Source organism: Megascapheus bottae, chromosome 12 (genome assembly GCF_031878675.1).
Source record: "Megascapheus bottae isolate mThoBot1 chromosome 12, mThoBot2.hap1, whole genome shotgun sequence".
Taxonomy (NCBI): Eukaryota; Metazoa; Chordata; class Mammalia; order Rodentia; family Geomyidae; genus Megascapheus; species Megascapheus bottae.
In genome coordinates, this window is record NC_143520.1 from 12,716,429 (window position 1) to 12,732,224 (window position 15,796).

General features: G+C 37.9%; 1 protein-coding gene across 1 annotated transcript; it reads right to left on the minus strand.

Annotated features, from left to right (window-relative positions):
* Positions 1-1,638: 1,638 nt before the first annotated feature.
* On the minus strand, positions 1,639-15,085 carry Klhl41 (kelch like family member 41). Its single transcript, XM_090342690.1, has 6 exons — positions 13,968-15,085; positions 8,824-8,981; positions 8,618-8,725; positions 5,674-5,859; positions 4,661-4,807; positions 1,639-2,013 (listed from the first exon to the last, which is right to left on the minus strand). The coding sequence occupies exons 1-6, from the start codon at positions 15,075-15,077 to the stop codon at positions 1,902-1,904; spliced, it is 1,821 nt and encodes a 606-aa protein (XP_090198816.1). The 5' UTR covers positions 15,078-15,085; the 3' UTR covers positions 1,639-1,901.
* Positions 15,086-15,796: the final 711 nt, after the last annotated feature.

Genomic DNA, 15,796 nt, shown 5'->3' on the forward strand with positions numbered 1-15,796 from the left:
CTCCTACCTTAGCCTCCCAAGTATTGGGATTACAAGTATGATCTACTGTGCCTGACCTTAGCAGTATTTTCAGTATAAAAAATAATCAGAATTGTTTTCAGATTTACAAAAGGCAGATTTTTGTTGAATATATATCCATATTTATTTTATTCACTTTCCAGCTTCAATACATTCTAGTCATCTGGGATATTTGGGGAAAAAAATCCTAATACATCACAGACCAATTAAATCAGAATTTTTAGGAACAGGGATTGGGCTTGAATTGATTATTTATGATAGATAAAATAAAGCTATATGAACACTTTTTTTTTTTTTCGTTCAGTTGTGAGCTTGAGCTCCTGACCTCATGACCTGGGTACTCTCCCTGAGCTTTTTTACTCAAGGCTAGTGCTCTACCACTTTCAGCTACAGCACTATTTCTGGTTTTCTGTGACTTAAGTGGAGATAAGAATCTCATAGCCTTTCCTGCTCAGGTGGCTTTTAGCTGTGATCCTCAGATCTTAGCCTTCTGAATAGTTAGGATTACAGGCTTGAGCCCGCATACCTGCTTTTTATGTAGCTGCTGGATGAGTAATCATGGAATACTCTAAATTAGTCCCAAATCTGGTTTTGTCAGAAAATACTGTGTAAAGTTAGAAGTCAAATAATGAGCAAGCATGAGAGCTACATCTGACCCTTACATGGATGTGTAGCTAGGATAATGTGATAGGTTATGACTTATGTAGAGTTGAGTATGATGATGATAGACAACGGAGTCAACATACTATGAACAATAAGAAGAAACAATCACTTACATCTGAGAAAATGGAATCATACAGTCACTTTAAAAATTTTTTATGTTGGCAAAAGTAGGACAGTGTTGTCCACAGTGATCTTGAATCCATGTGCTCAACCAGGTGTCCTGCCCTCAGCCTCTTGAGTAGCTGGAACTACAGGCACTTGGCCATCACCATTGCTGGTTTAGTTATCTTTCTTGCTATCAGAAACTTGCAGATGGTTCTTTATGAAAAGTATGGCCGAAAATTAAATGGTTATAATCTTCTCTACAGCCTATTGCATCTTAGAAACTTAAAAGAATCAATGTATTTCAACTCCACCACAAAATCTATGCCAAATAGTCAGAGGACTACAATTTACTGGCTTTAAAAATTTTAAAGTTTGGCCTAGTGGTAAAGTGCTTGCCTAGCATGCACGAAGATCCGAGTTGGATTCCTCAGTACCACATACATAGTAAAACCTGGAGATAGTGCTGTGGCTCAAGTGGTAGAGCTCTAGCCTTGAGAAAGCCCAAGGATAACACTCAGACTCTGAGTTCAAGCCCCAGGACTGGCAATTTTTTTTTTAATTTAAAATGTTTGATTTAGAAATCACAATATGATGATTTTGCAAGAAGAATGAAGAAAAAAGAAAGGCCACTTCGATTTGACTGCTTTCACTTGATACTTTTTCCTTCAAATGAGACTCATTCGTTATATTCCTTAAACATTATTTCCAAATAATCTAATGACATGTCATTAATGCATTAATAGCTTGAAGCATGAGGAAAGGCTTTTGATGTGAGACATTAAAAAATGTAGATCTAAACATTTCATTTATAATAGAAGACAAGTTGTAAAAGTACCTTGACAATACAAACAATTAATAATTTAAGTTGAAACTCCTTTATAATTTGAGTAAGATGGATTAAGAAATAATTTGTTCAAATAAACATCAAATTTCTTACAAAAATGGTTCTAAACTCAGTTACATTGAAGAGCCAATGGCAGATGTATTGATTCTCTCTATAGCTCTTAAATAATAGCATGGAAGAATTTCTACATGAATCTCTATATAGGTTTTTAAAAGCTTAAAACTCCATTATCAAAAAAAACCACCTCTCAACCTACTGTATTTTGTCACGTTTATAGTTTAGACAGTTTGAAGAGATTTAAACGTGTTGCCAGGCAACTAGCTCCTGAAGCATAACGAATTTCCTTCAACATCCCAGCCCATTCTTTTTTATCATCTTCATACCTGTTGGAGGAAAACAAAAAATGAAACAACAAAAAAACAAACCCAGTAAGCAACATTTGAATAAATAGTTCTAGAGGTTTCTCTGTGTTCCATACACAAATGTGGATCTTTGAAAAAAAATTCATATGGGCTCTTACCTAGAAGAGGAGGTCTGCTAGAGTAATTCCTTTCAAAATATGCATTCTGTGAACAGACTCATACCTGAACTATGGCCCCAGTGTTAAATCTGGATGCTTAGCAGTTCAGTCTTTTCTGGGGATCAACTGTCCAGAGTTAACAGACAGCTAAGCAGGTATCATTCATTTTTGGGCTGATGGAGAGAGCTGGTCTCCTAGAGTCAATGTAAGAAGACTTCCTGAAGAGGAAGAACTGGGAGAAAGCAAGGACTAGTGTGACATCTGATGCATAGTGGTCACTCCATCAACATATGTTCTGCTGCTATGGAATTTTGGAGACTTCTCAGGCTCTGCACTTGACTTCAAGTAAGAACTGATTATCTTTTCTGAGTATTTAATACCATAAAGGTACACATTTCTCTGGAAATGTGTCTGACATTTTATTTTTTTTAATTATTTATTAACATTGATTTTTACATCATATTTCAAATGACATCTTTAACAAGAAGGGAATCTCCATATACAATCACTGGCACTTAGATTTTAGAACATAATTAAAATTAGGCTGCGGGTTTGTATGTCATAGATACATATTAGTCTATGTAATAAAACATTATGTCTAAACAGTCACATTTTTAGTCTATGCACTTGTGTTTATATTTCCAATGCCATGTCCATAGGATTGGGTAAGTGTAAGCCCCTGGCACCTGGCCTGACATAGAATCCTGAAAGCAGGAAAGAAATGATGAATCATGCACAAGGGATCTTATGTGGCATCGAGTGGGTGCAGGCTGTAACCCTCCCATGGGCGGCTCAGGACAACCTGGCCTACATGGTGAAATACTGCCACAAACAGACAAAAACATTAAAAATAAACCAGAAGCCAGGTGCTGGTGGCTTATTCCTACAATCCACACTACTTAGGAGGCTAAGCTCTGAGGATCACAGTTCAAAGCCAGGAAAGTTGTGAGACTGTTATCTCCAATTAACCACCAGGAAATGGGAGTGTGGCTCAGTGCTACCTCACTAGGGCCGGAGTGGTGCCTAGTGGTAGAGTGCTGGGCCGATAGTGGGGCCGGGAGCAGGCCAAGTGTAGAGTGCTTGATTAGCACACCAAAAACTCTGGGTTCCATTCCTCAGAACCACATACACTGAAAGAACCAGAGGTAGTGCTGTGGCTAAGTGGCAGAGTGCTAGCCTTGAGCAAAACCTGTCCAGGGAGAATGCCCGGCCCCAGGACTGGCCAAAAACAACAACAGGAAAAGTAGAAGTCTATAGAGAAAGGCAGAATATTAGATTGACATCAAAGAATAAGGTCCAAAATAAACAACACAATACTGGCCTCAGGAAATGCACTAGCTCTCACTTTCAGCAATGTACTCATTTTATTTAGATGTTCTCCTACTTTTAAGATTCCTTGGCAAGGAGGAAAATATTATAATGGAAAAAAATGACACAGAGAGAAAAAAAAAAGAAAATGCCAAGAATTGAAAGGGTCTGAAGGGAATAAGTGGGAAAAAATAGGTCTTAAGAGTTCCTGTCAGAAATAAATGAGAAAGAGGGAGGAAATCTATAGTTAATTAGTTAATTAGCTTAGATTTAGCCTTCTACCAAGTATGCATATTTAAAATATACTGTACACTATGAATGTACATACTTTTGTCAGTTTAGAATTTGTTTATTTATTATATGAATATACAAAATTATATATAATTATATATAAATGTATAATTTATTATATAATTATATGTGCTTTTAGAAAGTCCCTAAGACCGGGAGTTTGGCCTAGTGGTAGAGTGCTTGCCTAGCATGCACGAAGACCAGGGTTCGATTCCTTGGTACCACATACATAGAAAAAAAAAAGCTGAAGTATAGAGCTCTAGCCTTCAGAAAGCCCAAGAACAGTACTCAGGCCCTGAGCTCAAGCCCAAGATTGGCGAAAAAAAAAAGTAGTTTGCAAGCTGGGTGTGGTAGCTCATGCCTATAATCCTAGCTACTCAGGAGGCTGACATGAGAGGATTGAGGCACAAAAGGATCTGACACTCTTATCTCCAATGAACATCTAGAATGAGCGGGACTTGGCTCAGAAGTAGGGTGACAGCCTTGAGCTGAAGAGCTTAGGGACAATGCCCAGGCCTAGTTCAAGCCCCATGACTCACCAAAAAAAAAAAAAAAAAGTAGCTTGCAATCAGGTCTGGCTTATTACTACAAAACTTTATCAAACTGGACACTGGTGATGCATAGCTCAATCCTAGCTACTCAGGAGGCTGAGATCTTAGGATCAAGGTTCAAAGCCAGCCCAGGCACTTAAGTTTGTGAGACGCTTATCTACAATTAACCACCAGAAAACTGGAAGTGGTGCTGTGGCTCAAATGGTAGAGTGCTAGCCTTGAGCTGAAGAGCTCGGGAACAGCGCCCAGGCCCGGAGTTCAAGCCCCATGACTTCCTAAAACCAAACCAAAACTACTTGTTTATCAGTTACTAGATAGCTGGTTTAACATTGGGTCCCAAAAGTTAGAGTAAGAACTTACTTCCAAATGTCATTGACTTCAGTGGGTGCAAACTCTTTATTTTCCAGTTGAATCATAGCAAAACCACCAATGGCATATAGGGATCCAGCCAGGCTGACCAAACTGATGGAGCTTCTTTCTTGAGGAAATTCAGTCATTACTTCCCATCTGCATAATTTATTGAAAATAAAGTTAATGTAAAACCTAAACAAATGCTGAAAGTATTTATTGATCAGTTATAGCAAATTATCATTCAAATGTGTGTGTGTATGTGTGTGTGTGTGTGTGCGCACGCGCTTAATTAGAGATAGAAATATCATGGACTTTCTGCTTGGGCTGGCTTCAGACCTATCAGCCTACTGAGTAGCTAGGATTGCAGGTGTGAGCCATTGAATAGGTCTTTTCATCTTTCAGATCTTCTGGTTATTTCATCAGTTACATCTTTTTGTTGTTGTTGTTGGTTGTGGGACTTGAACTCTGGGCCTGGGCATTGTCCCTAAACTCTTCAGCTCAAGGCGACTACCCTACCCCTGGAGCCACAGAACCACTTCAGGTTTTCTGGTAGTTAATTGGAGATAAGGTCTCACTTGGACTTTAGTGCTTGGGCTGGCTTTGAACTGCCATCCTCAGATGTCAGCCTTTTGAGTAGGTAGGATTACAGGCACGAGCCACCGCGCACAGCCTGTTAGATCTTTTCAGAGTCTAAGTCAAATAATTCTTAGAGATACATTTACCATCTACACATGCACAGTTATTCAGAAATATTACATCTGCAGGACTAAATACACCAAGTTAATAGGTAAGAACAAACAGAGCCTGCCAACATTAACTTGAAGGCTATATGTTCCAAATTACAAACACAGGTATTGTATCACAAAGGAGTTTTTACCCCTTAGCAGAAGAAACCCAGATGAACATGCTTCATCTTTAACCTATGCCTTCTTGCATTCCTCTTTCCAGGACTCAATTAGAAAGCTTAGTTTCTATTCAGATATAAACCACAGCAATTCACATGTTGTAGCAAGGCAACTTACTTATTGGTTTTGAGATCAAAAGCTTCAACTGAAGCTGAAAGGCCATCTTCAGTGACACCGCCTGCAATTACAATTTTGCCTTTGTGGACAGCCACACCAAACATGGACCGAGGAGTTTTCATTGGAGCTAGATCTTTCCAGTCTCCCTTTTTTGGGTTGTAGATGAACACTCTATTGGTACATTTTCTGTAAACAGAAGACAATAAATATTCATTTTATGTTTTTTGGGTTTTTTTTTGCCAGTCCTGGGCTTGAGCTCAGGGCCTGAGCACTGTCCTTGGACTTTCTCAAGGCTAGAGCTCTACCACTTGAGCCTCAGCACCACTTTTTCTATGTATGTGGTACCGAGGAATGGAACCCAGGTCTTCGTGCATGCTAGGCAAGCACTCTATCACCAGGCCACCCTCATGACCTTCCTTTAATATTTGAATATAGGTATCACTGGAAAATTTGGTAAGTGTATGATACAAAATCATATTCCTCAAATTCACTGCTGGTAACTAATACAACTCTTACTTTATTTTCCTATACATGCTAGATAAGTGCTGTACCACTGATCTACATCTTACAGCCCAGGCCATTACTTTTATATAATGACTCATTTTAAAGTTCATTCTTTAAAAATTGTATTTTATTGTCAGGGTAATGTATAGAGGGGTTATAGTTACATTCGTCAGGTAGTATGTGCATTACTTCTAGAACATTGATACCCCCTCTCATATTTTTGTCCCCCTTTCCCTCCTCTACTCCCTCATTTTAGAGTTTCTTGACTTTGGTATTTGTTAAGCAATATTGTCTAGTTAATTGTGTTCTTAAGATTAATGTATTCTTACTGACAAGACTTGTATGCTTCTTACTGACATATCAATTTCCTAGTTCCTGACTCCTTGAAGGAAATAATTTAAATAATTTGGAAGATTCCCAACAATTCCAAATTGGAACATACTTAACAGCAGTTTTATTCCATTTACTCAGAAAAAATATGCCAAAGAAGATTTGGCACAGAATAGGTTTCTATTTGTTTTAGCTTTTGAGACGCAGTTTTTATATGTAGCCTTAGTTGGCTTCAAACTCACTATCACAATCCAGGTTGTCATCAAACTCTCAATCTTCCAGTTTTAGTCTCCCAAATGCCAAGATAACAGGTGAGAACCACTCTACTTTCTTTTAAATATTCATTTGATGCAAACATCAAGGATTAGGAAATGATAAAAATATTTCAGAATATATTACCTTCAATACTGAGTACATGAAAATCATTACTTTAACCATGACATTTTGATGAACCTGGAGATGGATATTTAAAATTACCACCATCTAAAAGTATTTCACTTAATTAAAATTTGATCAAAACAATAAAGTCTATACCCTATCAAAAAAAAAACCCATGACATTTTATGTACTATATTTATCAGTTTAACTAATAGTCACTAATTATTAACTCCAGATAGTTTAAAAAAATTTTTTTTTGTCAGTCCTGGGGCTGGAACTCAGGGCCTGAGCACTATATTTGGGCTTTCTCAAGGCTTACCACCACTTGAGCCATAGCACCACTTCTGGATTTTTCTATGTATGTGGTACCAGGTCTTCGTGCATGCTAGGCAAGCTCTCTATCACTAGGCCAAACTCGCAGAGTGGCTTTTTTTTTTTTAAACTTTTAACACATATTACTTTTAACACATTTTTATATTTTACTTCCTTTCTACTATGCTCTTAAAGTTTTTGTTGTTTAAGATGTCTTACTATGGGCCGGGAGTTTGGCCTAGTGGTTGAGTGCTTGCCTAGCATGCATGAAGACCCAGGTTCGATTCCTCGGTACCACATACATAGAAAAAAGCCAGAAGTGGTGCTGAGGCTCAAGTGGTAGAGCTTTAGCCTTGAGAAAGTCCAAGGACAGTGCTCAGGCCCTGAGCTCAAGCCCAGGACTGGCAAAAAAAAAAAAAAAAAAAAAAAAAAAGATGTCTTACTATGGTTGCCTAGGCCAATTTTGAACTTCTGGGCTAAAAAGATACTCCTTTATAAGCTTCCCAAGTAGCCAGGACTACAAGCACATGCCACTGTGTCCTTACAATTTATTTATGTTTCTTTCCCAGGAGTGGAAAGGAAGTTTATGTATTCAACAAGCTAAGCAAATGAAATCAGTTTCAGGAGAAAACACTTAATTTCTTAAAAGATTTGTGTATTTAAATTGAACAAAAAAATTACTTTCATTTTTTTTCCGTGTGTGTGTGTGTCTGCTGGTACTGGGGCTTGAACTGAGTTTTTTTTTTGTTATTCTATTTTTTTGAGATTTTTTTTTAAATTAAAGAATGGATTAACATTGATTTGTTATTTTATTTTATTTTTTATTGTCAGGTAATGTATAAAGGGGTTCCAGTTACATTTGCCAGATAGTAGGTGCATTACTTCTCACACAATGATATCTCTTTCCCTAAGCTTTTTTACTCAAGGCTAGTATTCTATCATTTTAGACCACAGTGCCACTTCCAGTCTTCTGGTGGTTAATTGGAGATCAGAATCTCATGGATTTTCCTGCTTGGGCTGACTTTGAACTGTGATCCTCGTATGTCAGCCTTCTGAGTAGCTAGGGTTATAGGCATGAGCCGCCAGTATCTGGCTTCGTGTACCTCTCTTAAGAGGAACTTTTGGTCTCACTATATATGAATATCTAGAGTCCTGTATAATTTATCATGTCCTGATGTATTTTATTTTAGCTCTAGCTTCTACATATAAGAAAACTTGCACTGTTTATCTCTCTGAGCTTTCTTGCCTCACTTAACATGATTCATTACAGGTTGCCCCTCTTTTTAAAAATTTTACTGTTCAGAAAATATGGGTGAAAACCAAGTCTATTTCATTATGTATACTTGTAGGAAAAGAGGAAGAGACCCTTGTACTGAAAACTCACTTGGACATAAACTACAAGGACATTTCAGGCACTTACTTGTCATCTGTCTTTCCACCAAGACAATATATCATTCCATTATGTGAAATCACATTATGGCCATAGACTTTGATAGGAAGATGTTTTACTTCATTCCATTTTGCAGCTCTGAAATAAGATGGAATTTATGTTTTCAGTAAGTCTGAAAATATGAATTTGCTGTAGGCATTTGTTCCTTAGGGAACAGGAATGTCATTCCAACTTACACAGGATCATAGCACAATACTGAATCCAGCGAAGCCTCAGTTTGAAGATCTTTACCAGCAACTACATAGACTTTCTCATCTACTTCTCCCAGACCAAAGAGACACCTGGCTGAAGGGAGAGGCGGAAGTCCAACCCACTCAGATGATATGTTGTCAAGCTGGAAAAAAATACATGAGGAATTGTGATGCTTAGAAGTTATGGTTGCATCAATGACTATTAAAATACATGATGGGGCCAGGAGTGTGGTCTAGTGGTAGAGTGCTTGCCTAGCATGCACAAAGCCCTAGGTTTGATTCCTTGGTACCATATACACAGAAAAAGCTGGAAATGCTGTGGCTCAAGTGGTAATGTCCTAGCCTTGAGAAAGCCCAAGGACCAGTGCTCAGGCCCTGAGTTCAAGCCCCAGGACTGGCAAAAACAAACATAGAGATAATCAAAGATTTCACAATACCATAATACTAAATACTCATAATACCAAAGTATGTTTTTGATTAGAATTACCATGAAGAATGAGAAAATCTATTTCACTTGCCCAAATAAAGTACCAAAACCTTTAAGACTTCAAAAACAGAATAAAATAGAGGCTCCAGATAAGAACTGTAAGGTTTCTTGTTGATTTTTTTAACTCATGTCCATCTTTGACACAAGGCATCTTAATATTCTTTAGGACACTAGGAAAAGGCAGGTGGCCACGGCAGGGAGAGTCACAGTATGTGAATAATCCCCGAGAGCTATTTTTAACATGCTCCCAACAGCTGGACCTGTCATTCAGGCCATAGACAGCTGGGAAGTTTAGGCAATACCATTTTTCATTCTTTTTTAAAATTTAAATTGTAAAGGTGATGTACAGAGGGGTTATAGCTACATAAGTAAGGTAATAAATGTGTTCCTTTCTAACAGTATTATCCCTTCCTTCATTTTCTGCCACTTTCCTTCCCACGCCTCCCCTTCCTCCCAAGATGGAAGGTTCATTTCCAACAGTGTCTTGTGAGTATCTCTATTGCATTGCTTGTCCTTTGTTTCACCATTTTGTTATTGATAGAAGCATAGAATTCCACTGCATATATATATATATATATATACACCACATTTTCTTGATCCCCATTTTTCATTATTTTAAACATTTTTTAGGATATCTAAGTTTTGCTTTATTATTTTGTGGATAGGCATTGATGCTGGCTTCCTAGTCTTTTGGAGGAGTCATTTAAAATACGCCCCCTTACTTATATTTAGAAGAAACTTTTTTGTTTGTTTTGTTACCATTGTTGCAAGCCTACTCTGACTCTGCTAGGGCCCATGCTCTGGGTTTGGTGGTTCTCATATAGCCAGCATCCATCTCAGTACTTCACTATTTACAGTCTTAAGGTTTTTCTACTTTGCATTTTAGGATAGTAAGGCACAAGGAGATAGTTTTCAGAGGAAATGCAGCAGGCCATTGCTCTCACTGGTGCTACTACTAGAAAGTAGAAGAAAAACAGGTAAAGTTGAGATTCATTGGATACTAAGTTTGGCTAGGAATAGAAAAGCGAGAGAGGGCTATATTTATGGAAGCTTCTCTATAGATATGAAAACCAGACAACATGGCATGAGTTTTAAACCTTGTCATGCACTACTGTCACCATCTAGATCTTATGTTCCCATTTTTTGAGATACAGAACCTGAGGGATCAGTTCTCATACTGTACCATACAGTTTCCCTTTCCATATTACCTTTTTTTTTAAAATTAAAAAAATTTTTTTGTCAGTCGTGGACTCTGGGCCTGGGTGCTGTCCCCGAGCTCTTCTACTCAAGGCTATTGCTCTACCACTTGAGTCACAGCATCATTTCTGCACATTACCTTCATTCTGCTCTTTGTCTTTTTTTTTTTGCCTGTCCTGCAACTTGAACACAGGGATTGGACCCTGTCCTTGAGCTTTTTTTTGCTCAAGGCTAGTGCTCTAACTCTTGAGCCACAGTTCCACTTTCAGCTTTTTGTGGCTAACTGGAAATAAGAGTCTCAAGGATTTTCTTCCTTAGATGGACTTCTAACCAGGATCTGCAGATCTCAGCCTCCTAGCGGCTAGGATTATGAGCCAGCAGCACCAGACCAAGCCTCCTTCATAAACAGATAAACTGTCAGTACTCAAGTTTCTCTTCAACACACTTTCTAAAGTTTACTTTTTATTTGCTAGTCTTGGGGCTTGAACTCAGAGCCTGGGAACTCTCCCTGAGCCTCTCTCTCTGTGCTAAAGTTTAGCCCTCTACCACTGATGCAACACCACCACTTCTTGCTTTTCTGTTTATATGGTAAGAAATTGAACTCAGAGCTTCATACTTGCTAGGCAAGTATTGTACCACTAATCCACATTCCTAGCCCTTCAACATGTTTTTTAGTAAAGAGAAGCTATCATGTTTTTAAGCTTCTCTTGGTTCTACTTTCCTCTTGATGAAAATTAGGGTCTGGACCTAGATCATTCAAAACCTGGTGGGGGTTCAAAACTGAATCTATTAATCCAATGAAAGAAGGAAAATAGGGGCCGGGAGTTTGGCCTAGTGGTTAAAGTGCTTGCCTAGCATGCACGAAGACCCAGGTTCGATTCCTCCGTACCACATACATAGAAAAAAGCCGGAAGTGGTGCTGAGGCTCAAGTGGTAGAGCTCTAGCCTTGAGAAAGTCCAAGGACAGTGCTCAGGCCTTGAGCTCAAGCCCAGGACTGGCAAAAAAAAAAAAAAAAAGTGGCAAGTTACGGGTAGTGACAGGGAATTGACTTTCTAACTTTGTATAACTACTTTAGGAGCTTTAATAAACATCCAGCAAGTTTCTTGAGCCAGAAATAGAAGCCATGTCTGTAAGGGTATTGATAGATTGGAAGAGAAGAAAAATTAAACTGAAAATAAATGGCTGGTCTGTGGATATGTTTAACTTTACTAGTTTATGTGGTAGTGAGGGTCAAATCTGAGGCCGTGTCCATGCTAAGTGCACACTACCATTTAGCTATGTACCAGACCTTATGTTCAATAAGCTAAATATAAAGTGGATTAAAAGCTCCAGGAGTTTGAAGAATTATTCTATGATTATCACTACTCTGAGGATCTGTTATCTATCTGTCTGCCTGTTTGTCTATGTTTTTATATTTTTTATATTTCCTGTATGTATTTATAGAGCTTTTCATGGAATGTGTCCTTTCTGAAGTTAATCTAAATTTAAGATTAGCACTTAGCAACTATGTTCATTGCAGCATTATTCACCACAGCTAAGATACGGAGTCAACCCAGATGCCCCTCAGTAGATGAATGGATCATGAAGAGGTGGTACTTATACACAATGGAATTCTATGCTGCCATCAGAAAGAATGACACTGCCCCCATTTGTAAGAACATGGAAAGACTTGGAGAAAAATCATATTAAGTGAAGTAAGCCAGACCCAAAGGAACATAGGTTTCCCTCATTTGTAACAATTAGTATACATTTAGGATTCTCCTAACAGAGGATCGTAATAGTGCAAAAACTATGTACATATGGCCATATATATAGGATGAGGCTAAGCAAAATGAACTCCAGGATATGGAAACAAGAGGTTTATCTTTGTGATTGTTGTTCTTAATGTACTAGGTGAAGTTATTTCCACTTTCTTCTTTTCCCCTTAAGGTTTATCTCATGTTGTTACTGTATCTGACTTTGGTACTTGGTATATTATATATATGCTTGTGTATTTGAAAATGGGATGGAAAGGGAAAAAAGATGAGTGGTGGGAGGGGGTGAAGGTGGGGGGAGAGGAAGTAGAGAAAACATGGGAAGGGATAACAATGTTCAAGAGGTAATGTACCCACTACCTGATGAATGTAACTGCAACTCCTTTGTACATCACCCCAATAATAAAATAAAATAAGTACTTGGGAAATTTTCTGGCCTATACAAAGAAAGTTACAATATTTTCCAGTAGGAATTTAAAATGAATAAATATGCCTAATATGTACTGTGTTTGTTAAGCAGTATATATACTGCTTAAAGGTAGGAGTTAAAATGCTCTCCTAGTCTATGTCATACACTGTGAGAGTATATTGTGACTATGGTATGACATTCTACACTTGCTTATCTTTGGCCTTTCCAATCCAAGTGCCTGTAAACTCCAGACCATGATTAGCTATGACTTAAACTCTTTGTGCTTGGTGAAAGCTAGTTGATCACCACTGACACTGCTGCACTGAATTACTAATTCCTTCATAAATTCATACGCTATCATGCACTGATAATATGGAGCCAATTTCCTATAAACAAACTACAGAGAGTCTACTAGTTTAGGAGAATTTGTTTTCCTGCATTCTGTTTTGTACACAAAACAAATTATTAAAGGTATAATAATGTCTAACTTAACTGTGACTCAAGTAAATGTGCAAATATAAACAAAACCATCTAATGTAATGTATTAGTGACATTTGTTGAAAAAGATTGTTTCCTATCATTTAAAATATATGGAATATGTACACAACTTCATTATGTTTTAGATGGTGACCATAAATAAAGATGAAATTCTTTTCTGTTTTGCCAGTCATGGGGACTGAACTCCGGTTGAGCCCTACCACTTGAGCTGCAGCACCACTTCCAGCTTTTTTCTATGTATGTGGTACCAAGGAATGGAACCTGGGTCTTTGTGCATGCTAGGCAAGCACTTTTACCACTAGGCCAAATTCCTGGCCCATAAAGATAAAATTCTAAAGGAAAAAAGGAAATCTGGAGAAAAAACCCCAGAAAATATGGCCTATAGAATAAGTAAGTCACTTTGATAATAAGAACTAATTTCAGTGAGGGAAAGATCTTTATTTTTCAGGAAGCAGTGTATTAGGTTATGAATTTTTTTTACTAGAATATTGGGTTTTGAATGCTTACAATCACAATCAACTTTAAACATGATATCTGGGGGTAAAAGGGTGTTAATTGTCTTAAATATTAATAAGAACCATTTTCACCACATTTTTTGTTAAGTCTTCACAAGCAGTCAAATATTTCTATCCACCCTCTAAGCAGTAAAAGCACAATAGAGTACACTAGGTCATCTATTAGAATAAAATGCAAGAGGCCTGAATAATTTACAAATGGCTAAGGGCTAACTGGATGGCAAGTCTTCTCTTACACCTCTACTTACACAGAAATAGTGATTCTTACCTGGAAAAAGTATGACTGGAGAGGTTGATCCTTATTTTCTTCATCTACATATAGTCCTCCTACCACATATACCTGATTCTGTTGAGTAACAATACTGGAATGATTTCTGGGGATCTGCTCAGCCAGTGCAGTAAGGTAGCATTCATTTTCGGTGGGATCATAAGCTACTGCAGCGGTGTCGTTAACCAAGAGGATAAGGTCTTTGACAAACATTCCATGCCTGGGAATGTCATTCAGGTAACCAGGAAGTAAGTCTTCGTCACCCACATCTCCATTCACCTCTCCAGTTCCCATCTTCTCTGTATTTTTGCTAGGTTCTGGGAGTTTGCCTGAGAAAGCATCTTTTAGAACTTTGATTTTTTTCTGGAGTTCAGAGTTGCTTTTAATTATGTCGTCTTTCTCAACATGATCTTTAAAATACTTTTCTGCCATAAGACGAAAACGGATACAATCAAACACTTCGCTAAGATTTTTAGCTCTGTTTTCTTTGTCTGTTCGTACCCATTTCATCACTGCCTCAAATACCACTTCTTCCTTCTCTACATTTAGACTGTCGTTGGAAATGACCGAGATCAGTTCCTGTGGAGAGAGTTGCATAAAGTCCTCTTCCTTACAAATCTGCACAAAGCGATCAGACACAAATTCCCGGGCGGAAATGGCGAGTCTTGGGCAGTCAAGGAGAAGTCCTAATCTTAGGATGGCTAGACAGTTACCAGGAGCAAGTCTTTTCTGGAGATAGGACACACAGACAGTGAACACTGAAGGGATCTGAAAGCGACTGGCCAACGCAAAAATATCTTGCACGTTTCCATCATTGAGATCAATACTAGCAGAGTACAGGTATTTGATGATTAAATCAAGTATAGCCGGATCCACATTGTCTAGTACTACCTCCTTTTTTTTCTCCTCTTCAATTTCAGATAAGAAGTACTCACGGAAGTAAGGACTACAAGCTGACAAAATCAACCTGTGGCAAGGAAGACTTTTGTCACCTGCTTTGAGGGTGCAATCGATGAATTTTTTCTCATCCAGGAGATCTTTTAGACCATCCTGAAGAAGGGTGGATTGGTAAAGCCGCAGTTCCTCTGCAAGTTCCCGCTGGGAATCCATTTTGTGAGCAACCTGGGTAAGGAAGGGGACACTGAGGGCCTCAGCTCCTTGCAGCACACACGTCTAGCTGTAAAAAGGCAGATCAGTGTGCTTTGCCCAGCTTGAAGCCTCTGCAATTTAATCCCACCAGCTAAATATAGATGCCAACTCTTAACAACAGGAATTTAGGAGAGCTACTTTGGAAAGAAGAGTTGTTCTGGCAGCTGTCATAGACTGAAAGTAACAACTGGAACTTTTAATCACCAAGGAAACGCTAAGAAACAAGGCATTTAAATGAAGTATAAAGTTTTAACATTTATAAAGAATTAGCAGATATGCTAATAAAGGCTACTACAAGAATGTTTGCTGAACAAAGTGAATCATAAAAATGAGTCACCCCTCTAAAAATGATCTAGTGGCAAGTGACATGGCTCTTCAAATTAATGACGCAAAGGTTAAGAATATGAGGTGAGTTTACTTGAATTCTCATAAGATCACCTTTCCAGTAATGGTTATACACTATTTTTAAAACTTTTCTCTTAAAAATGGTAGGATATAGATTTTTCTTTTAGAGGCAAGAAACTTAAAAGATGTTTGTGTATAATTATAGTTTTATAAAAGGAGATGATCTATCCATCATAGCTGAAATAACAAATGCATAAAAACAAATGGTAATTTTCTAAGACATTCTAAATGATCTTTGTTTTTAAGTCAGAAAATTGTTGCTGAATTAAATTATA